The sequence below is a fragment of the Narcine bancroftii genome, chromosome 3 (genome assembly GCF_036971445.1).
Source record: "Narcine bancroftii isolate sNarBan1 chromosome 3, sNarBan1.hap1, whole genome shotgun sequence".
In the NCBI taxonomy this organism is placed as follows: Eukaryota; Metazoa; Chordata; class Chondrichthyes; order Torpediniformes; family Narcinidae; genus Narcine; species Narcine bancroftii.
The window spans coordinates 334,662,781-334,687,765 of NC_091471.1; the positions used below are offsets into that span (position 1 = coordinate 334,662,781).

General features: G+C 41.8%; 1 protein-coding gene across 1 annotated transcript in view; it reads right to left on the reverse strand.

The window, feature by feature from the left end:
* Positions 1-1,096: 1,096 nt before the first annotated feature.
* rsad1 (radical S-adenosyl methionine domain containing 1) overlaps positions 1,097-24,985 on the reverse strand; it is a 48,449-nt gene continuing 24,560 nt past the window's right edge. The window contains exons 5-9 of the mRNA XM_069929383.1: positions 21,218-21,281; positions 16,519-16,666; positions 6,874-6,928; positions 4,049-4,152; positions 1,097-2,535 (exon numbers count right to left, since the gene is read on the reverse strand). Of these exons, the coding sequence (XP_069785484.1) occupies positions 2,427-2,535; positions 4,049-4,152; positions 6,874-6,928; positions 16,519-16,666; positions 21,218-21,281 (480 nt within the window). The 3' untranslated portion in view covers positions 1,097-2,426. The remainder of the gene's footprint in view (positions 2,536-4,048; positions 4,153-6,873; positions 6,929-16,518; positions 16,667-21,217; positions 21,282-24,985) is intronic.

Below are 24,985 nucleotides of genomic sequence, written 5' to 3' on the forward strand. Positions count from 1 at the left end.
GACATTTTGAGTTCCCCAACCTCCCACTCCTCCATCCCCATCTCCCCCCCCACCACCAATCCTCTTTTTCCCCCTCTTTCAGGCTACCCCTCCAACCCTTCTTTCCTCCCTCTCCCATGCACTTCCCTACACACCTCCTCCCCCCAACCCTTCTCCCCCACCAATCCCCCCAACACTCTCCCCCCCCCCTCCAACCTCCCGAACTTCCCTTCTCCATCCTCGGACCTCTCCAACACTCCCCCTCCCCTCCACCACCACATCAACTCCCACTCTGACCCTTGCCTCGTTTTTACTATCCCCTCTGACCTTCCCCTCTTGAAGGTGGGGAAGAGGTCTCACCTTCGTCCCCCTCCGTCCACACCTCAACAAGTTCAGCGCACGCCATGATGCTGACTCTTTTTCCATCGCTCTGTCCCCAGACCCGCTACTTTGGCTGCAACTCTCCCCAAGACCCTTTCTCCCTCTTCAAGACCTCTTCCTTCTCCTGGACACCATCTCCTGGCCAACTATGCCTACACAGGCAAGACCCCCAACTCTTCCTCCAGTACCCAAGATGAACTCGACTAATTCATTGCCAATTTCCACCTGGACCTCAAACTCACCTGGTCCATCTCTGATGGCGCTCTCCCTTTTCTGGATCTTTCTGTCTCCATCTTAGGAGACAGACTCTCCACTAACATTTATTACAAACCCTCTAACTCTCACAACTACCTGGATTACTCATCCTCACACCGTCCCCTGCAAGAATTCCATCCATTTCTCTAAATTTCTCCATCTCCGCTGCATCTGCTCCCAAGATGAGGTCTTTCAGTCCAGAGCCTCTGAAACGTCTGCCTTCTTCCACAAGCATGGCTTCCCCTCCACCACTATGAACTCTGCCTTCACTCACATCTCCATTCCCTACTCATTTGCCCTCGCCCCCATTGCCACTAGAAACAATAAACACAGAATCCCTCTCATCCTCACCTACCACACCATCAGCCTCTGCATCCAACACATTATCTGACGGAATTTCCGGCACTTACTACAGGACCCCACCATCAGACACATTTTAATTTCTCCTTCTTTAATTTATTGTCATAGTAATAAAACAGTGTCATATTATATCAAATTTATTTTTGCCTGCTGTAAGGCAGACAGATTTGCCACTGTTATGGACCCCAAAACCCAGCAGCAATAGAAATTTACCATGACAAATAGTTACAAACAAAAATTGCTTTTAATTATCTTTAAACATGAGAACAGGATCAAACTTTAACTTATCACTATTAACTTACTGAACCAACTTAACCCACTTTTAATTCTAAGCACACATGTATGTAATGTGCGAGTAAGTTCAGAAAAGTTATTTAATTCACAGTCCAATCTCATACACTCCTCCAAGTTCACCGGTATCAAGCAATTCTTATACTGTGCACAGAATTTAACATTTATGAATCTTCACCAGGCTTTGGTGCTTGAAAGGTAAATAGTTACTGCTCAGGAAGATTCTTGTTGGTTTTCAGAGAGATGTGTTGCTTGTTGGACACCCACAACTCATTCCTTCCGATCAGCCACTTCAGTGTCTTGCCGAAGAAACTTGCCCCATCAGGGTTTTCCAAATGATAACCTCTTTCTTCCAGGTCACCAGAGTTCCATTTTTGTTTCACTTATATTAAGTGAAACATTTTACAGCCAGCCATCTCCTCTTGTATGGACTAAAAGAGCTTTGACTGTCTTCAAAATGGGGTTTTTCCACAAGCTTACCAGGTTGTCCTGTTCCAGTCCCAGCTGCTGCTGAATATGCTTCATAAAAAATAAATCTTTTATCTATTTAGATGAGAGGAGATACATTTTCGTGTCAGCAGCCATGCTGAAATAGGCTGTTTGCAGGTTGCCGGAGACTGGCTTCTTGGGAACCAGGAATCAGGAATGGGATTCAGGAGGGTGCAGGGCTCCTGAATGGCCCCCAGGCGCTATCAGCTTTGGTTTGGAACCAGCAGCTGAGGAGGGGGACTTGCATGTTCCAGCTCAGGTTCATAGCTGGAACAAGAGGCATTGCTGCTATGGAGGTTATGGAAGTGCAGGAGCAGCAGCATCGGAGGAGGCGGCGGGATCCACAGATACTCGATGTCTCTCCCTTCACTTGGTGTCTCAGAAAGATCTTCTCATTCTCATCTTAGCTGGGGTACTGGACCAGTAAGCACATTTTGTGTATTATATACGTGACAGTAAAGGAACCTGAACCAAACCTTCAGCAACTTTAAAATGTTTGCAGCCTTAACCTGAAATTCCCCAATTCATTTTGGCCTTCAAGTGACCTCCTTGGCTTCCCCTAATCACCCTCATTTTCACCTACTGGATTTCCTTTTGCTTTTTTAAGTTATTGCTCATCTTTGAGTGTGTTGATGCTGGTCTTGATTCTGGGAGTCTGAGGAAGGAAGGACTCAAAGGCAGCGAGAACCTGATTTCCGGTAGGAATGTTGCAGCTGGTGCAGAAGAGTGGGCAGTAGGCTGTCGAGTAAAGCGAGGCCATGCCATGAGCATCGAAAACCCCTGGAGAGAGAGGAAACAAATATCAAGCCTGAGACCAGTAGGAATGCGTACCTTGGTCCTACTCCAGATCAAAATGCTATGTAATATTGGTAGAACCCAAAAGAGTCTAATAGGTATCCAGGCACTTGCAAAGCTACCATATTGTTGCTAAGGTGCCTTAATTGTGACCACATCAGGGGCTGGATTTAAACCCATGTTCCAGAAATAATGGACACCTTTACAGCCCTTTACACTTCCCAGGCCCCTCTGCCCAAAATTGGTTATTGTGTAGAAGGGTTTGCTTGCACTGTCTCCCTACCAGACCCCTCCAAGTAAGAAGCCTGAAGATTGGGGTGGGGGGGAATGGGCTTCCTGTTGGATTCAGAAATAAAAGTAAGATGCATTTAAGAGAAATACATACATTTAAGATAAACCTCGACATTAAAAAGCAACAACAAATTAAATGAGTTTAAGGAGTAAGGACATTTACAAAGGCCTTTGACAAAGTTCCACATGGTAGACTTGTCTGGAATGTTAAATCACATGGGAACCAGGGTGTTTACCAAATGGATACAGAATTGTCTTCATGGTAGAAGAAAGAGAGTGGTGGTAGAATTCTTTTTCAAACTGATGGCTATGACAAGCAGAGTGCTGCAGGGAACAATGTTGGGTCTACTACTGTTCATCATCTATATTAAAGATCTGGTTGAGAACATAGCTGGAATGATTAGCAAGTTTGTGGATGACATTCAATCAGAGGTACATAGTTCCCTGAAAGCGATAATGGAAGTAGACACGGTGGTGGAGAAGGTGTTTTGGCACACTTGCTGGTATTGGGATGTCACATTATAGTTGGTGAGGCCACATTTGGAATGCAGTGTGGTGTTCTGGTCACCTTGCTATAAGAAAATGCCAGTAAACTGGAAAGAATGCAGGTCAGAAACCCTCTTCCAGTAATACTGTTGTTTGTTTTTTCCCCTCAATCAATCCTTCTGCTTGAATTATAAGAAGAGGTAGGATAGGCAAGGTCTTTTTTCCTTGCCACATAGGAGTCTATAGGTATAAAAAATTAATAGGCAGAGAAGATAACCATTCCCAGGTAAGGATTTACCATTAACCCAAGGACCAACCTTTTCCACTCAGGAAGTGGTACATATTAGGAACAATCTGCCAGAGGAAGTGATAGCGGGGGAACCAATTATGATATTTAAGGACATTTGGACAGGTACATAGATGGGATGGAAAGATGTGCACAAGGTGTAGGCAAATGGGACTAGCTTAGATGGACAACTTGATTATGATGAATGAGTTGGGTTGAAGGGCCAGTTTCAGTGCTGGATGACTCTAAGGATGGAAGGCTGGAATGTAAGACAAATACTAGCATGGTCCTGCTTGAGTGAACTTCTGTGCTGTACATTTTAATGTGAATCTACATATCCTGACCAAAAAACAAATCCCTTCTTTCAAAAGGTGCAGGGAGCAGGTCAAAGGAAAACAAATTTTTGGGATTGACAGAGGAAGAAGCGGTAATAACCTGTCATCGAGGATAAGCAGCTTCTCTTGCAAGTACTGCTGCACGTCAGCTGAATCCCTCATTGCTTCCTCAAGGGTGAAGAAAGGTGAAAACTGTTGCCAGTGCTACAAACAGAACATTTCCAAAGTGACTTAAAGCAGAAGACCAACAATCTCACATCAATTGTAAAACAAATAAAGCTGAAGATGCTGAAATCCAAAACAAATACAGAAACATTGGAAGAACTCAGCCAGTCAAACAGCATCTGTGGAAGAGAATAAATTGTATGCAAAGTCAGAAACACTTCCTCTTCACAGTTCTTCACAGCATTGCTGTTGTTTGGTTCTTTTCCCCCAGTCAATCCTTATCTCACCCCGTATCTCCAAAAATCCTCACCTTTTCCTCCTCCCAACAATGTGCATGGATGTCGTGGCTTTAATGTATGAAGTGTGAAAAGGTGCTCCAAAAGGTTGTGAGCAAGACATTAAAAATGAGCAAAGTCCAAGAGACTTATATGAACAATGCACTGATCCTAGAGTACTGGAGGATGTTACAGTGATAAAGGGAGGTAAGCCCTAATAGGATTGATTAGCATTTAAAGATGCATGGTCTTCTCAGGGATAGTCAGCATGGCTTTGTGAGAGGCAGGCTTTGCCTCATGAGGTTAAATGAGTTTTGCAAGGATGAATCATAGAACATTACCCTCAGAAAGAGGCCTGGACCAATCTCGTCTATGACAAACTATTATTCTGCCTAGTTTCATTGATCTGCACCCAGACCACAGCGCTCCATAACCCTCCTATTATGTACCTATCCAAATTTCAGAATCAGAATTTATTGTCATGAACAAGTCATGAAATTTGGTGTTTTGTGGCAGTATCATCGTGCAGACATTCATATTATAACCATCTTACAACATTACTATAAATAAAACAAATAAAAATAATACTGGACGAAAAGTAAGGCAGTGTCTTTGGTTCAATCCTAATATGTACCACTTCCTGAGTGGAAAAGGTTGGTCCTTAGGAATCTGATGACATGGGCTGACCTTGTTCTGTTGAAGGCTCTTCTTTTTCATGTACCTATCCAAGTTGTCCTTAAATGTCAAAATCGAGCCCACATCAGCTGACAGCTCATTCCACACTCTCTCCACTCTCTGCATGAAGAAGCTCCCCCTCATGTTCCCTATAAACAATTCCCCTTTCAACTTTAAACGGTGTCTTTTAGTTCTTGTCTCACCTAATCTTAGAGGAAAAAGCCTGTCTTAGGAAGCAAGGTTGACATAGCTGGGGCTTTTTCTTTGGAGCCACAAAGTACAATGAGTGCTTACATAGAGTGACAATAGTAAATACCAGAGGAAGGATAAGGTGAGTGGATGAAAGTTTAGGGGAGATGTTAGAGTTAAGTATTTTTTTTTACACTCAGAGTGGTGGGTGCTTGGTATGCTTTGCCAGTGGTGCTGGTACAACGGGACATTTCAAAGGCCCGTGGGCACATGGATGCAAGAAAATTAGAGGTTTATGGGTGTGAGGTGGGGAAGGATTAGACTGTTGTGGAGTAGGTTTACCTACAACATTGTGGTCTGAAGGGCCTGTAATGTGCTGTTGTGTTCCATGTTCTGAAAATAAACTTTGGCGCTTGCATGCTCACTAACCAGAATCCTTCAATTGCTTATCAAGCTACTGCCAATATCCTTCATCTTTATTAATTTACATCCACTGATCTATTCACTTCCATGCATAGACTCCCCACTAGCCCACTTTCTTCCATATCTCAATTCAAGCAGTTAAATATTATGATGAACTGAGATCAGACAGGAGATTTTGGCTCCTGCTGCTACTCTGGGTACAACACAAGAGGTCCCTTTTGCCTCTCTAAAAATCTATCCAATAAGCCTTTGCTTCCACAATGAAACTTTATAATCCACTGACAATGACTCCGTTGTGCCTTGATTTTCACAGTGGGCGAGAGGTGTGGGGTGCGTGATTCAAGTTTGTGCTGACCAGAAAAGGAAGTGGCTGGATCTGTGCACCTCTGTTACTACATTTTTAGCCTCAGGGCAGTATAGCTTTGCAACAGATAATGCTACTGCCTCACAACTCCAGCAACTGGATTTAATCCTTACCTCTGCTGCTTTGATGGCAGTAACCAAGTTTACTGCTTTCTGGTAACCACCCCCTCCCTGACCTCCTTGCTTTTCTCTATCTCGCTGGACACATTCTTCCTTTCCCGTTCCCCACCTCCCCATCACTCACATCTTTCATTCTTTAGCTCCCTGCCCCTTTCCCATCCTTCTATTAGAGTTTGTCTTCCTCAGCCCTTTGCCACTTTCTAGCTTCTTATTTTTTACCCCCTATTTCTTCCCACTTCCACTTGGATTCACCAGACACCTGCCAGCCTGTGCTCCTCCCACTCCCCCACCCTTTCTGCCTTCTTTCTTGCTGTTCCTGTTCAGACTTCCATGGATGCTACCTGACCTGCTGAGTTCCTCCAGCATTTTGTGTGTGGCTCATTTCCTTGTGACTGTGTGGGTCTTCTCTGGGTACAGTCCAAGGGCATGCTCGAGGTAATTATCTGCTCTTAATGTTGGTAGTATCAGTTAATGTGTATGGAAGAAGGAATAAATTATAGGGTTACCGAGAATGGTTAATGGAAATGGGAGGGAAGGCATAACTCTGAAGGGAGCTAGCAGAGACCTAATTTGTAATGAGGCAATTAATCAATCACCTTTTACTGGCTGAAATGTTGTATACAGAGTGAAACAAATTGTTCTGTGCTTTAGTTCCACCACCAGCACGAGCACAAAATTCAGGATTAACAGATACAAGATTCCTTGTGCCAGTTACCTGATGGGTGAGTCCCTCATTCATTCGAAGTCCCAACACCAGCAGTTCCTCCAAGCTACACAAACACAGAATTAAAAATCATTTATTGTTTAACTCTAAGGATTTTAGTATCTGGGATAGAATATCTCCATTTCAGACACCATCAGTCATCAGTCCCTGGTTATTGACAGCACACATTATCTATCGTGAAAAGCTTTCTCTGCACAAATCCATCAAACATTCTGTTTATGCTGTCCCATGAATTACAACTAGAGCAGAGGTTAGATGCAGGATAAAGTACTGTTTACACTCTCCCATCAAACTCCATCTGGACAGGTTCACCACAGAGCAGAAGGAGAAAAGTTCCCTCTATGCTGTTCCATCAAACATCCCGACCTTAAGTATAGTGCAGATTAGATACAAAATAAACTTCTGTCACACTAAATCTTTGAATATAATTAGAAGGGGTTCAGCATGGATTAGCAATAGCATAAAGTACTTTTTGTATTTTCCCATCACCAACCCCACGCCAAGTAGAGCACAGGTATAATATTCCCTCTGAAATGCCACATCAAACACTTAAACCCCAAAAGAGGCTCATTTTATTGGTTCTGTGATGGGAAAATATTTTCAAATGTGTGCAGAAGTTACCCACCATTAGGAAATTCCATGAATTCATCTTTTTCCTGTTATTCAGCCAACAACAGTGGAGTTGTCAGGGAAATGATAGTGTTGGAGCCGAAGTTGGCTACACAATTGTGGGTACACAGGGAGTAGACCATAAATTGAAAAGCCTATAAACTGAAAAAGACTAGCAAAGGCCAAACAATTCTGACTTGGGGATTTAAATGTCCCTCAGTAAGATTGGCTTGGTAGAAGCTGGAAAAGTTCTGAAGTGGCTCTTAGGCACAATCTGCAGCAGGTAGTGAGTAAAACATAAGGGTTAAACCTATTCAAGCTCCTCCTTCCTATGCTACCTGTCAAAGATGCACCTATTAGTTGGCAGGAGTGACCACATCTGTATCTTCATGGAAACAGGCTGCTGTGCTAAATGGGTCAGTTTCAGAACTAATCTGTCAGTTTAGATTTGGACTTCAGATTACCAGCAGTGACAGAATTGAATTCAAACCTCATAATCCAGCACAACTATATACCTGCTGAATGAACGATTCACCTCAGGTTCCTCCTGTAACCCCCAAATTAAATTCCAACCCAATCCAAGTAGTCATGTACACAAGCAGCTGGGAGTATTCAATGCAGCAAAAACTACAGGACAAGCCAATCTTTCACAATAAGTTGCAAAGCAAGCACTAACCCAATATGCAAAATTACAGTTATATTCTCTCCACAAAAAAGGAGGCATCAGGAGAGCTCTACTAGAAAAGGTGCAACAATGAACTTCCTCCAAGGGAATGAGGTTGGACAAGTGATGGTGGGGGAATACTTTGGGACCAGTGACCATAATTCCATTACTGTTAAAATAGTTATGGAGAAAGGTGGGACTGATCCACAAATTTAAGACCTGGAAAGAAGGATGTTTTAAAGATGAGATACAAGAATTCAGACACTTCATGTTCTGATTAGGGTGCAGGACAAGGCGGGTAAGTTTAAGAGACACTGGATTATGAAGGTTATTGAGACTCGAGTCAGGAGAAAGAAGGAGACTTAGGTGAAATTTAAGCAGTCCAGATCAAGAAAATCCCCTCTGTGAGTAGTGAGATGTAGGGATGTGCTTAAGAGGAAATACAGCAGACTTAAGCAGTCAAGATTAAATGAATCCCTTGATGAGTACAGAAGTAGGCTTCAGCAGAAAATCAGAAGGACTAAAAGAGGACAAGAGATGGAACTGGCAGAAAATCCCAAGAGTAAAAGAGTGGCTATGGAGAGAATTGGTCCCATTAAAGATCATAAGGCCATCTTTGCATGGAGCCACTAGAGATAGACAAGATTTAAAATGTATATTTTTGATTAGTCTTTGATGTGGAGATCATGCAAGCCAAGGAACTGAAGTAAAGATACGACCTCCTCGACCTTACAGGTACCAGGGAAAAGATCTTGGTAGCCTTGAAGGGTACAGATCCCCAAGACCTGAGGAAGTGCATCCTCGCACCATGTGGGAAGCTGGGAAAAAATTGTGGATGTCCTTGCTGAGATTCTTGCATCATCTTGGCTTTGGATGAAGTGCCAGAGATTAGAAATTAATGTTGTGCTATTACTTAAGAATGGCAGCAAGGATAAGTCAGGCAACTAAAGGCCAGTGAACTTGACGTCAGTAGTTGGAAATTTGTTTGTGCTGGGGGGTGTATGTGTGGGGGGGTGAACCATCACTGGGTGAATGTACAGAATCAGAATTTATTGGCATGAACATGTCTCATTACATTCATTGTTTTGCTGCGCCATTCTTGTGTATTGCAGATGTGAAATCGCTATAATTAGATTTCCATAAATATGATATTAAAAATAAATTAGTGCAATTGCAGAGGAGCTAGTGGAGTTGTTCAAGTGAACCGGTACGGACTTGAAGGGCCGACATAGCCTGTTTCCGTGCTGTAAACGGTTATATGGTTAAATTCTAAGATCTATCAGCATTTAGGAAGATAGGGATTGATTGGAGGTAGTTAACATAGATTTGTGTGTGGCAGATTGTGTCACAAATCTGATACAAAAGGATTGATGAGGGCAGGATAGTCAGCATTGTATATATGGGCTTAAGCAAGGCCTTTGACAAGGTCCCACATGGGAGGTTAGGGTGGTAGGTCAGATCACTTGGAATAAATTGGCTGAACACAGATAGACTTTTGCCTTGAATCCAGGAATCACTAACCAGAGGACAGGTTTAAGGTGAAAGGGGGAGATTTAACAGAAACCTTATTGGCAACAATTTTTTTTTAAACAGAGGGATGGTGGGTGTATGGAATGGGCTACCAGAGGAGGTGGTTGAGGCAGGCAGTATTGCAAAGTTTAAGAAAAATATTGGACAGATATATGGATAGTATGGGCCAAATGCAGGCAGATGGGTCTAGGGTAGATGGGACATTTTGTTTGGCATGGGCAAGTTGAGCTGAAGGGCCTGTTTCCATACTGTATGGTTCTATGACTCAATGTGGATGGCAATGTAGTTGAAATGATTAATAAATTTGTGGATGATACCAAAACTGGTGATGTAGTGGACCATAAGGATATCAAAGCTTACAACAGGTTCGAGATCAATTGGGAAGGTGGGTCAAGCAGTGACAAATGGAATTTAACTCTGACAGTTGTGAGATGTCACCCTTTGGTAAGTTAAACTAGGGGAGGACTTGCACAGTAAATGGTAGGGCCCTGGACAGTGCTGTAAAACAAAGAGACCAGGGTGTATAGTTCCATGAAAGTGGTAACTCAGGAGGACAGGATGGTGAACATGTTTGGCATGCTCAGCTTCATGAGCAACGTACTGAGTACAAAAGTTGGGGCATCATGATACAGATATACAGGTGTTAATGAAGACCATAATTGGAGTATTTTGTGCAGTATGGGAAAGATATCAATAAATTGGAAAGTGTGCAGTGGAGATTCACCAGGATGTTACTGAGACTGGACTTGGTTGTTATTCCCTAGAGCATCGAAGGTTGATTTTATAGGTTTCTAGTCACGAGAGGCATGGATAATGTGAATGTTCACAGTCTTTATCCAAGGGTAGATGATATAGAACTAGAGGGATGAGGTTTAAGGTGAGAGGATGAGATTTAAGAGGGACCTGAGGGGCAAATGTTTCTTTTCAAGGGTGGTCTGATTCTGGAACAAGCTGGTAGAGGAAAACAAAGAAGCAGGCATTTTGACATTCAAAGGATTTATGGACCAAATATAGCCAAATGGGACTCGTCCAGAATGCCAAGTTGGTCGGCATGAATGAGTTGAGCCAAAGTACGACTCTCATACTAAGTCCAATCCAGTCAATTACTGCCTAATCATTTTAGCGTTGACCATCAGCAAAGTGATAGAAAATACTAATGACAGTGATGTCAAATTGTTCTCACTAACCAATGATTTACAACCAATGCTCAGTTTGGGCTTCACCAGTGAGGTCACCTTCTGGAGGTGAGGAATCCTGGACCAAATCAAGGGGAAGCATACCATTGTTGGAACCATACATATGAAATTAAAAGGGACGTTTGTTGAAGATGGCATAATGCTCAATTTCATTTTCAGAGCATGATATTTGCATGCAGCAATGTCCAGACAATATTTGGGTATGGGGTGATTCTTCAAGGAACATTTGAGCCACAAAATTACCAGGCAATGTCAACCTCCAGAAGTCGATGCTATATGCTGCAGAATGGCTACAGCATATACCATCAATAACAGATCTCAGAAAATGGATGATGGAACAGCAGGATGCTTATTTCTGCAAGTACCCAGATGTACCTCCCAAATCTCCAACTTGCACCACTTAAGGGGCCTGCAAAAGGGGCATCTTCAAATACTCCTCAGCACCATCCCCACACAAATGCATCAGCTTTCTTTCATTATCTCTGGGTCAAAATTTTGGACTTTCCCATTTATGAGCACTTTCTCAGTACCTCAACCATGCTTTCAGGAGATGTGGAGGCCTTCAACAGAAAATTATAACAAATGGGCAAATGTCTCCAGTATTTCCATTGTGCTGTTCATATGAGCCATTGAGTCGCTGGCGGAGTCATTTGGCAGGATCCAGACATTAAGGGATTTAAGGTGAGCCAGGTGGAACACAAAATCAACCTTTTTGCTGACGACGTATTAGTATATTTGACAACTCTGGGGGAGGGGGTGATCTTTGGCCAGACTAAGGACCACAGTGGAGGATTACAGGAAGGTTTCAGGGTATAAGGAAGATTTGGATAAAAGTGAGATAATGCCTTTAACAAATGGGGATTATGGGTAGTTCCAACAAGGAAGTCAATTCAAATGGCCACAAGCAAGCATTAACTATCTGGGGATTAAAGTAGATAAAGATTTACATAACTTATACAAACTTAATTATCTCCCTTTGCTCCAGAAGATTGAGGAGGATCTGGTTAGATGAGGGCTCTGCCCATAACTTTGATGGGCAGAGTCAACTGTGTCAGAATGAAGATGATGCCAAAGCTCCAATATCTTTTCCAATCGTTACCCATTTCATTGCCTCAGGGTTTCTTTTTTAAAAGTGCTTAATAAGTGTGCCAGAAGGTTCTTGTGGAATGGGAAAGTGGCTAGAATCTCCAAGGAAAAGTTAACATGGGATTTCAACTTGGGGGGGGGGGGGGGGGGGGGTTTAAAATTACCTGATTTCAGAGAGTATTACTGGGCAGCCCAGGTGAGGTTTATCGCCTCAAGCTCTGAGGGAGGGGGGGGGGTCTCCCCTCATGGGCGCAAATTGGACTACACTTGGTAGCCAAAGAGACAGCAGAAGAATTCATATACGTGGGATACTACATTAAAGAAAATGGATAGCCCCATTCATTTACTCCAGACATGGAAAAGAGTAAAACATGTATTGGATGGAAGATGGGGATATTCCCCCAAAATGCCCTTGACCCAGAATAATTTAATATCCTTAACTCTGGGTAATAAAATCCTGGACATCTGGTTCCAGAAAGGGATCAAGTGCATTGAGAATTGTTACAAAAGGGGCAGCTTATGTCATTTGAGCAGTTGAGAAACAAATATGATTTGTCCAACAGAACATTCTTCTGCTATTTGCAAATAAGATCCTTCTTAAGGGAAAAATTGGGACCATCTACAACCATACCTAAATGTAGCAACATGGAGATTCTAATTTGAAAGGGGAATGAGTGTAAATTTATTTCTAAGATGTATTACATATTCCAAAGTGAGGGCCTGAAGACAGGCTTACACAGGTCGAGGGAGAGATGGGAGTCAGACTTTGGCAAGACCCATGTCTGGACAGTGTAACAGGGTCGTCTACGCCAAATACAGGTTTGTGAAGTACAATTTCTTGTACCAGTTGTATGTGACACAACAAAAATTACACAAATCAAAGCCTGAAATTTCAGAAATGTGCTTTAGGTGTGTTGTGGAAATTGGAACTTTTGTCCACTCCACCTGGCTATGTACAAAGGTGAGACCCTTCTGGGAACACTTGGGGGACATTCTGAAAAAAATTACAAAAGTGGATTTTTCCACAGGATCCAGAGTTGTACCTTTTGGGGAGATTTTGTGGACATGAGTTTTAGATTGACCAAAGATCAAATTCCATTTGTGAAGGTTGCCAGGAAGTGTATAGCGGTTTCTTAGAAGACTGACTCCCAACTAGATACCACATGATGGAATGTAGAGTTGCACCCCCCTGGAGAAAATCACATACAATTGAAGAAACAAGACAGATTCGTTAGAGTGTGGCAACCTTACTTGAAATATATTGCCACATATATTCAATAGTTTCTCCCCCCCACTTCAAAATAGCAAAATGTCCCAGCAGGGAAGTGAAAGTGACCAAGAAAGTGGAATGTGCTTTTTTATTTTAGTTTTGTTTTTTTCCCTTTTAACTTTAGCGCCTTTGTTATTTGATAGTAGCCTATGACCCCACCAGAATTTGTATGTGTACAATTTAACTGACTGTTTTTTTTCCAGTAGGGTAAGGGAGGGTGGGAGGTGGGGATAAACAGAGACTCTGTATATGGTATGAATGTTGGAAGTTTATATAGTTCGTTGGAATTTTTTGAGTCTATGAAAATCAAAATAAAATATTTTTAAAAACATCCTTTCAGGAACAGTTACAGGCAGTAGCTATTGCCTTTTCAAGAATTCTTGGGAGAGGCAAGAAAGGCTTACCCTGCTCTTAGTAACTGAACACTACAGAATGTGAAGAACATGTTTAAAAGTATATTGTACAAGAATAGATTAGAATTTAAGATTGTGAAACATAACTGCTTTCCCATGAGAGATCATGTATATTATTGTCACATATTTTAAAGTTCTTATTCTTTGAACCTAAAATGATAGCTGGCAGCATGATAGAACATAGAAATCTACGGCACATTAAAGGCCCTTCGGCCCACAGTATTCTGCTGACCTAATAACCTATTCTACCAACTGCCTAAATTTTCCCTACTGCATAATCCTCCATTTTTCTCTGTTCCATGTACTTATCTAACAGTCTCAAAAAATCCCATTATAAATACCTCCACCACTATTGCTGGCAGCACATTCCATGTACCTTCCAGTCTCTGTATGAAGAATTTGCCTCTTATATTACCCCTGTAACTGCTTCCAAGCACCTTAAAACTATGCCCTCTGGTATTAGCCATATCAGTCCTAGGAAAAAGCCTCTGGCCATCCACACAATCATTGTCTCTCATCACCTTGTACACCTTTATCAGATCACTCCTAATCCTCCATCACTCCAAGTAGAAAAGACCAAGTTCACTTAACCTATCCTCACAAGGCATGCTCTCCAATCCAGGTAACATCCTTGTAAATCTCTACACCCTCTTGAAAGCATTCACATCTTTCCTGTAATGAGGTGACCAGAACTGAACACAATATTCCAAGAGGGATCTAACCAAGGTCTTTAATGGCTGTAACATTACCTCTTAGCTCTTGAACTCAATCTCACAGTTAATGAAGCCCAGCATAACATATGCCTTCTTAACAACACCAAACCTGTGCAGCAGTTTTGAGTGTACTATAGACACTAGCCCAAGACCACATTGCTTAGAGTTGCCCAATTAAGATTGTATTCTGCTTTCAAATTTGACCTAACGAAATGAACCACCTCGCACTTTTCTTGGTTTAACCCCATTTGCCACTTTTCAGCCCAGCTCTGCATCCTTTCAATATCTCTTTGCAATCTCTAGCAAACCTCCAGACTATCCACAATGCCTTCCACTTTCTCGTCATCGGCAAAGTCACTAACCCACCCTTCCACTTCCTCATCCAGGTCATTTATACCGACCTCCATGCAGAATATGAACCATCTACAACTGTCTTCTCGGGGAAGCAATTCTGTATCTTCATCATGCTGTATGCTGCACAACGAAAACACGAAATAAATCCAGTGGATATCAAGGATAATTCCAGACAGGGAATTACACTTCTTAATGATATGGACATTTCAAATTCTTGAAAGTGTGGTAAACAATGCAGGTTAACATAACATTGCAGAAATAGACAGTTAAAGTTCAGTATGACAAAGAATAAAAGGATGCAAAGTTAAAGTTCAATACGACAAAGAATAAAATTAGACCAGATAGACTACAGAAGACAGTTCTAAAGGATGTGGAGGGACAAAAGCCTGAGTGTGTATGTACATAAATAGTTGAAAGTGGTGAACTCATTGAGTGAGAGAGAAAAACAGCAAAAACTTTTATATCCAGAGATTTACCTAAACAAAACCACTTATTTCAATAGCAGGAAGGATGCTTAATGTACAAAATACTGGTTAAGTCACAACTGAAGTTTTATGTGGAACTCTGGTTATGACATTTTGGGGAAGACATAAAGGTCCTGGAAAGGGACAGAAGGGAATCACTAGAATGTTTTTTTTTGGAGGAGGGATTTTGACCATCAGGTTATAAAGGGAAACTTCAAGTTACTACCTTTGGAGTAAAGAAGGCTGAGAGGAGTGTGATGATGGTGCAGTAGGTCACCACTATTATAGACTGTGTAAATAGAGGAAGCCATCCACTTCATCATGTGGATTAGGGACAGATTTAGAGTTTTGAGTAAAGGAAAATGTTTAGAAAACTTTTTTTGGGGAAGAGCAAGTAGTGTTGAACCCACAGCCTGTAAACGAGGCGGCACCTATGTTTAGCAGTGGCTTTGTGGGATTGCAGACTCCGTGAGACCGGTGGACCAGCGCAGGGCACCAATATCGGGAAGAATAACCTCTATTCAGAGAGAGAAGCAGAGACGATGACCCAATGGTCAGTCAACACGGAGGCAGACCAGCACGGGGTTATATGGCTGAAGGACACGCGGAGGCAAGGAGCTGTTGGCAACTTGTGGGTAAGGAACCCACACAGGCTGCTGGCGACTTAAAATCAAAGGACTCACACTAGCCTGCGGGCACTGGGGACTGGCTCATGAGAACCAGGATTTGAGACAAGGCTGAGGGAAAGGAGAGCTCCCGAAGGGCCCTGGGCATTGAAGGCTTACTCATTGTGTTGGAAGTTTGGATCTGGGCTCGGGTTGCCGATGATTTGAACTGAAATGGAGCCTTGTGTGGCTGCAGAGACTGCGGGAGCGCTGAGAACAAATCCACAGACACTTGGTGACTCTGGGGGGGGATTCTCTCTTGCTTTATTTCTCTGAATGTAAGGGGTTTCGGAAATGGTAATGCTAATCACAAATCTTTGTCTGCTTTATGGCAGACTAAAGACAATTTTATGTAATATTGTATTTCTATCATATTATATGGTAATAAATAGTGTGTGAAATATTCAATCCAGAGCTTTGGAAGTTGGATAAGTGTGAGGGACAACAATTTACTCAATATGGGAATGGGACTGATAGGGTTGCTTTACAAAGAGTGAGCCAGACCTAACTATTGATCTCCTTCACCACTTAGGATTCCATGAGCAAGTTTGCTGCTTGCTGTAGAGGTCTGCTTTGTGTGAGCCTCACCTCCAATGCACTGCTCTCAACAAACTCAAAATTATTTCTAGCTTATATAATTCATCCTCAGCATTAAAGTAAAACCAGACTTACATGTCCAACTCAGTTTGTGGTACTCTCTTCCTGGTTCCGTGACCAAACTGTCTCACCTCCCTGAGCCAATTATCTGGCTCCAACGTCTGTATCCTTGCCTCTCTCTGTGTTTTACCATCACCCCATGGTACAAACCGGCCATGGGCACCTTGAAAGAAAAATATATTCACTGTTATAAACCTCTCAAGGCTCCAGGATGCCAGGCATCCTTATAGCTAAGGATTTCTGAAATGTGGGCAATTGTAAGACTACAATCACACAGTTTCACAGAATCATTGGAAGGTTACTGTAAGGAAAGAGGCCGTTCAGTCTGCTGTGCCCACAGCAGATCGACACGGGAACAATCTAGGCAGATCAGGCAGTCCCACTTTCTATGTCGCCTCCACAGAACTGCAAATTATTTATTTTCTGATTTGTATCTATCCCCTTTTGAGCACTTTAATTGAATCTAATTGCACATAATTTTGTCAGTGTCTTCTAGACCTAAAGTAATACTGTATTAAGAAAGGAATAAAACACAAATGTCTGTAGTCACCATGACTGAAGTAAAAAGACAATGCTGGAGAATATAAAGTACTCTGACCTGCTGAGTTTCTCCAGCATTGCGTTTTTACTATACAGGTACTTTCCAACTTATGACTGCAATTGGGACCAAAGGATTGGTTGTATCTCTTTGTAAAATATTTTTGAGTTTAACACATAAATCCTACATACAAAGTATTCTAATATATAAAAAAACAACAGGTCATATCACATACATATCACAAATTAAATATAAATGTAAATTGAAAAACCTATTAATATTTGTTTATTTAACAATATTTCTTTAAAACATTAAATTCTATCAATATAGTAATTGTTGTATCTCAAAATGGACACATCAGAATTTTGCTTGCGTGCGTGGAGTACCGAAGTCTTAAAGCAAACTTTTTAATCAAATATTTTTCTTCATCATAGATTTGAAGGTAACAACTTAAAGCTTCCTGAATTTTTATATCAACTTGGTGAATCTTCCCACATTCTGATCCAAATTTACATTGATAGACGGCGTCTCAGGGTCCAAAGGTCTGTAGGCTGGGTGCGGCCATCTTGATTCCTGTGTGCATGCACGAGCGTTCGGTTGGCACATGCGCGGTGGGTTCGCGTATTGGAGTTGAGGGCGAAAATTCAATATCATCAGGGCGCTTAACTCATGCATGTCCCAAACTAACTCCAATACGCAAACTCACCACGCATGTGCCAACCGAACGCTCGTGCATGCACACAGGAATCAAGATGGCCTCACCCAGCCTAAGGACCCTGGGACGCCGACTAACAAGGTAAGTATGCATATGTTAGCTTTTACGTGCCCTGTATCCCTGTTGTAGTTTGTCAAATACAACAAAAACCATGTAAACTTTATACATTTTCTTATATATTTTAAAAAGTTTGGTCGTATGTTGTGGATGGACGGAAGTCACATAGGTTGAAAGTTGGGGAGTACCTGTATTAAGAAAGCATTCTTCATGGTACTTTTGAATCTTTTGCTGATCATCAGTCTACATCTATTCCTGACTTCTCTAGCAATGGGACAGTTTCTCTATCTAATCCTTTCATGATTTTAAATAGTTTGGGCAGATCCTCTTGGAAACATCTCTGCATCAAGATCTATCTCAATTTCTCTAGTCTATCCACAGTAGCAATCACTTTGCTAGAACTCTTTTGCATTCTTTCTAAAGCTTTTGAACCTTTTTGTTGAATATAATATTTAAGATGCAGCTAAATTTGTGCTTAGATTAATGCCTTCAAAATTCTATAAATTCTAGAACAGTTCCTTGAGTGCAATTGAACTCAATGAATCCAGGAATTATAAGCCAGATAGCCTGATTTCAGAAAGGGAAATGAAAAGAAGCTGCAAGGACCCTGAAGGTCAGGTCACAAAGTTCCAGCTCATTTGCTGAAGGTTCCAGCATCTGCAGTTTTTGTGTTTCTCTGAGATGCCCCTTGTTTGGGGGATCTTGAAAGGTTTCATCATGGATCCTTCTGGTCACCAAGTGGTCTTGTGAGGTGAGACATACTGATAGAGGGCCCTTATTTCACACATCTTTTGTTCTTCAGTAGATGAACCAACAAGATCTTGGAGCTGGGGCTTTGAATCTGGTCATTAAGCTTGCAAGTATGCAAGCTTTGAAACAGAGACAAATAGGTCTACTCCATCTTTGTGTTGGGGGTTAGATACAGCACTGTGGTGAGGAAAACTTAACCTTTATTGGTCACATTCTGCACTGGAATTGGATCTGACGTGAATACATTGGCTAGAATTACAGATTGAGGGAAGCCATTTGGTATGGATAAATATTCGCCATAGTACCTCTTGGCTGACAGAAGAGAAAGTTGTTTTGAGGTTGAAAAGACCATCTACAGTGGTTGAGGCTGTTCTCTGAATTTTGTTCTGGATCTATGACTTGGTGAAAATCATGTCCTGCTTTATTCAGGAACAGTCATCAGCCAATGGAAGGAAACTGTTGAGGATCCTTGAGAATTCTCCCTGAAGCAGACAGCAGGAGACTTTCCTGTAATTACTGCTAATAGACATCTTATTCTTGAAGCTGGAAAAATGAACTGCAAACTGGCAGATGGAATGCAACGAAGTTAAGTGCGAGGTGGACTAACCAAGGTAAGACATATAATGGCAGGGGAATGAGAGGTATGGTAGAACAGAAGAATCTGAAAATAAAGGTACATAATTCCCTGAAAGTCCCATCACAGATAAATAGGGTCATAAAGAGCTGTTGGCACACTGGCCTTCAAAAATCAAAGTATTAAATATTTAGTTGGGCTGTTGGGACTCTTTTGCTTGGGGTGCCATGCAATGATAATGGCGACTCTTTGCTTACCTTTATGGCAGGCGAAAGTTGAAGTACATCATGTATATTACATTTTTTGTATTATTACATGATAATAAAAAGAACCTATGTTATGGTGATGTTGGTGAGACTAAATTTGGTATATTGTGCATAGTTTTGGACATCTAATTACAGGGAAGATATCAGTAAGATTGAAAGTGCAAAGAAGATTTACAAGGATGTGCTGTGACTTGGGAAGCTGAAGTAGAGGGAAAGATTAAATAGCTTCAGACTTTATTCTCTGGCGTCAGAGAAGGATTGGAGATTTTGACAGATGTATACAAAATTATAAGCGGTATGCTTTTTCTACTGAGGTTAGGTGAGACAAGAAATAGAGGACATGGATTCAGGGTGAAAGGTGAAATATTTAGAGAACATTAGGCAGAACTATTCCATGCTGAGAGTGGTGACAGTGTGGAATGAGCTGCCAGCTGAAGTTGCGAGCTCAATTTTTTAATTTAAGAAAGATTTGAATAGGTACATGGATGGGGAGGATATGGAAGGCTACGATGCATGTCAATGGGACTCGGCAGAATAGTTCAGCAAGAGCTAGATAGGCTGAAGGGCACATTTCTGTGCTTCAGTGTTCTATGCTACTATGATCTCGTGACGTGGTCTTCTTTTCTCTCATTTGTGCTAGACATTCTTCTTGTAGTAATTCATCTTGAATATTGTCTACCCAGGAATCCCATCTGTTTTTCCATCCTGTAGATTAACTTTGTTAGTCTGGAGTGACAGGAGACTGGACACAAGTGTGTTGTGGGATGGAGTCAAAAATAGGAGTCTCCATTGAAGAGTTTTTCCAAAGTATTCCGTCCAGCAGGGAATGATTGATTTTCTGTCCCTAATTAGCTTTCCTCCCTTCTGGGCTCTCACTTGATGAGCCCTTTGTCAAGATCATCTATATCAATGAATAATGCTGGCCATACTGATTCATTGCTTAATCTCTCTTCAGCTCCTAGTATTTGGGTGCACATTGATTCATTACTTTTTCCTTGAAGCATGGGGAAATTTTCAATCCAAGTGTTGTGATTTATTTGCTTCGAGATCTCCTGGACATTCTCATCAGACCAGTCTTTGGAATTTTCTGGTAGAGAAGCCAAGAGTCTCTTCAAATGCAATGATTATGGTGGAGAGGGGAGTCCAGGCAATTGTGGGCACTCTAAAGCTTGTGTGGGTTGAAGGCTGTCATGCTGTTAAGCACTGACCAAGAAGAGCGATCTTTGCAAGGTCCTTGAGATTTTGATGTTGATTTTCTTGAATCAAAGTTTGATTTTGATATTGTTTTTGGGCCCGATTGATGGAAATAAGAGATGCTAGTTAAATAACTGTGTCCTTCAATTATTGATATGTCATAGCAGAGCAGATACAGATGACATATTCAAATAGGTGCCAGATCCTGTGCCACATTCTTGGATGAAAAGTATTTACTGGTGATTCCATGCTCAGATTTACTTTGGAGTTAGCAGTCTCTAATCCAATGGTTTCCAGGGTCTCATAGCAGAGCAATATTCATGTGTCTCTCCGTTGAGATTGTCCGCAAGTATCCTGAAGATCATATCAAGGACCCCATTCCTTAACCCTCTTTCTACCTGTCATTCCTGACCATCGCTTTTCTCTCTTCCTTCCCTTTACAAACTGCCTTCAAGTGATCCCCATTTTATTTTCCTCTGGCTTTCCACTTTTCCCCTATGAGAGCCCTGGTTGAGATAAGTATCAGGACCCTGGGCCATGAATACTTATGCCTGCAGCCTCTCATATGGCAAGTGCCAGTGATGTGAAAGGGAACATACAGCAGCGCAGTGAGAACTCACCTGGGCCTACACCGAGGTACTGCATTCCTTGCCAATATCCCAGGTTATGGTGGCTGACAGCTCCCTGCAAAATAAGCAGACCACTGAAAGCACCATCTTCAGAATGGACACAGTAACTCACTAACAACAGTCCTCCACCACAAACAGATGCAGAGCAATAGGTGATTTATGAAAATGAGTAGAGCAGCCTCCAAAAGACAAACACTGATCAATTTTATAATCTTGACAGATTTTCATTTTGATTCAATACCAAGGCAGGAATAAATCATGCAATCTTAACTTTGTCGCCGCTGTATATTTTCTAGCACCTTGACAGTCTCACATTCCAGTTGTTACATCACCCTCTTGGTTCTTGTTTTTTTAAAAGGTATTATTCAATTTGGTACAATAATTTGAGGTGCTACTTCATTAACGAGGCCAACATTATCAAAGGTGCCCATCAATCTAGTTACAATATCTTCTGGCTGTGAGCCTGAAGTCTAACTCTTCGAGGTTCAGTACCTACCTACAGTATAACATTATCCCAGGACCATTAAAGATCTCCTGCAATACTTTAACAGCATGCTTTTTTTGCATTTCTGAAATTACAGATATTGTCTTTCTTATATTTATATTGCATTTTCTCTTTTATGGCATATTGTGTTAATTAATTTATTATGTGTTTTACATTCCCGTGTAGCTGCACCCAGCAAGAATTTCATGGCTTCTGTACATTGTGCTTGTATTTGACAATAAACTCTCACTTATTGTCATCTTGTCAATTAATACTTAGTCACAACTCGTTTCCTTACAATAAACTCCTCGTTCTCTGTTTCCTTGGTCATCCGAAATCTGCACCTCATCATGACAATCATCAAATTCCCTGGGAGCAGGTTGCTCTCTGCTGCCTCACCTAGATGACCAATTAACTTACATGAGCCTGAATGCTAGGAATATACAATACACAAACATGATGGAGAAACTTAACTGGTCAGGCAACATCCATAGGAAGTAAAGGGTAAGGGCCCAGGCCCAAAAGGTTGGTTACCTTTTAACTTCCTTCACACATATTTCAGCCATTAATTCAATCACTGCTCTGAGTCCTCACAGTGGCAGCACAAATACACTTGCCCAGATTCTTCCACTATGGTAAATGAAAAATATCTGCAGATGCTGCGGACGAGTGCTGGAGAAACTCAGGTCACGCAGCATCCATAGGAAGTAAAAGGCAGTCAAAATTTCAGGTCTGAGCCCTTCATCAGAACTGCAGAAAATCAGGAAGACGGCTGAATAAAAATATAGAGGCGAAGGGGAAGGCACTCATGCTAACAGGTAAGAAGTGGATACAAGTGGAAGAGTTGAAGAGAAAGAAACTGAAAAATGATGGGGGGGGGGAAGCTCTCTGATAAAAGGAAGGGGAATGGGAACTGGAGGGAAACAGGGGTGGGAAAAGAGAGTGGAGAGGGGATTTCTTGAAATTGGAGAAGTAGATATGGATGCCTGGAGAATGCTGAATCAAAAGAATACAAGGCGTCATTCTTCCAATTAATGGTAAGCCTCAATTTGGGAGTACAATGAAAACATGGACAGAGATGTCAGTATGGCAATGGGGTGTGGTATTAGACACTGGGAAATCTTTACTGTTGCAGCGCCAGTTTTGTTCAAGCCTCAGGGCTCTATCCACAAGGTGGAGGTAGAAGAGGATTCTTCAATTCACGGTGGAGGTAATAGGGAGCCAGGATCAGACCTCCAGTTGCAGGCATCAGGACCATTGATTGATGAGACATAGGGAAATGAAGCAGTGCTGGTACCCGGTCACTGAGACATTGAGCCACATTGAGAGATGGAGGTGTCAGACACAATCTACAGCAGAGACAGGATGACCAGTGAAGCCACCAATTACTGCTGTCTAAAATGCGCATTGAATTCTATACTTCACATGAACACAAAGACATTCCATCTGCCTATTGTAAGGTAAAACATCATGAGATGGGAATGTGTAAGGAGTTACCCTGTACAGGGCTGTAACAAGATGTGAATGCATCCTTGTACTTACAAGATAAGAGAGACATTGATGGATTGAGAGGCAGGAAGCTAGCAGGGAAAGGATAGCAACAGTTTTAGTCATTGGACAAGTAATGATATGATGATGTTCTAAGCACGTATCCAAGGGTATAAAAAAATCACCATTTTGCTGATAACGGCAGAATGCATTCTCCGACTAACATTGTTAGTCGCAAGTGTTACAATCCGGTAATAAAGAACAAAGAACCCTGATTTCGACTCAGTCTGGTGTTTGTCTCACTCATTCATGAACAAAGCAGACCTAACACTATACAGATTAGCACAGCCAACAGCTGGGGAATTGCAGAAGAGAAACAAAAACTACAGACACATGAGAGACTGGAGGAACACACTAGGACAAAAGCATCCACTGAAAGAAATACCCAGCCAATGTTTCAGGTTGGAATCATTTACTGAGACTAAAATGGAAAGGGTATCCAAGCCTATCAGGCAGGTGAAAAAAGTTTAATAGGGGACTAAAAGGTGATAGGGTATTGAACGAAAGGTGGGAGAGGTAGAAGAAAGACCAATGTTTGGGGGGGGGGGGAGGGAGAGGGATCAAGGCTAGAAAGGGAACATGAGTAGTTAAAGGTGGAAACAATAGAACCAGATAGAGGCGGTGGTTACCTAAAAATGGAGAAAAATCAATGTTCATGCCATTGATGTTAAGGCTGTACAGGAGAAATGTGATGTGTTGCTGCTCAAGTTTATATTTAGCCTTACCTTCACAATGGAGGAGGCGGAGGACAGACATTTCAATGGGAATTTCTTTGAACTCGACACCATCTTATCCCCCCTCGTCCACCCCTTTTCTACATGCGTCACTCCGGTACATCACTCATGCTCATCACCTTTTTGAAGAAATCCAATTCACTGCCCTCCATTACCTCATCTACATATGGATAATATTGAGGCACTTGACAATGTACTGCATGGGAGCGATTGGTCAAGAAGGTTCAGTCGCTCAGTATTCAAAATAAGGTAGTGAATTGGATTGGATATTAGCTTTACGGGAGAAGCCAGAGTGGTAGTAAATGACTGCCTATCCAATTGGAGGCTTTTGACTGGTGGTAAGCCTCCAGGATAGGTGCTGGGTCCATTGATGTTTGTCATCTACTTTAACAATCTGGAATGGTAATGTGGAAATTTGGATCAGCAAATTTGTAGATAACTCAAAGTTTGGGGATACAGTGGAAAGCGAGGAAGGCTTTCAAAAATTGTAGTGGGATTTGGAACAACTGGTAAAATGGACTGCAAAATGGCAGATGGAATTTAATGAGGACAAGCGTGAGGTGTAGCACTTTGGGAAGACATACAGCAGAAATGGTAGGGTACTGAGGGGTGTGTAGATCTGAAAATATAATTCCCAAAAAATGGCGTCACAGGTTAATAAGGTCATAAAGAGCTTTGGCACATTAGTTTTAGTAAATCAAAGTATTAAGCGTATGAGTTGGGATGTTATGGTGATGTTGTTCAAGGCATTGGTGAAGCCAAATTTGGAATATTATGTGTAGTTTTGGTCACCAAGGCACAAGAAGGATATCAATAAGATTGATAAAATGCAGAGAAGATTTATGAGGAAGTTCTGTGACTTGAGGAACTGAGTTACAGGGAAACATTGAAAAAGTTAGAACTTTATTCCTTGGAGCATTGAATAATGAGGGGAGATTTGATAGAGGTATAAATACAAGCAGGCTTTTTCTATTGAGGTTAGGTGAGACAAGA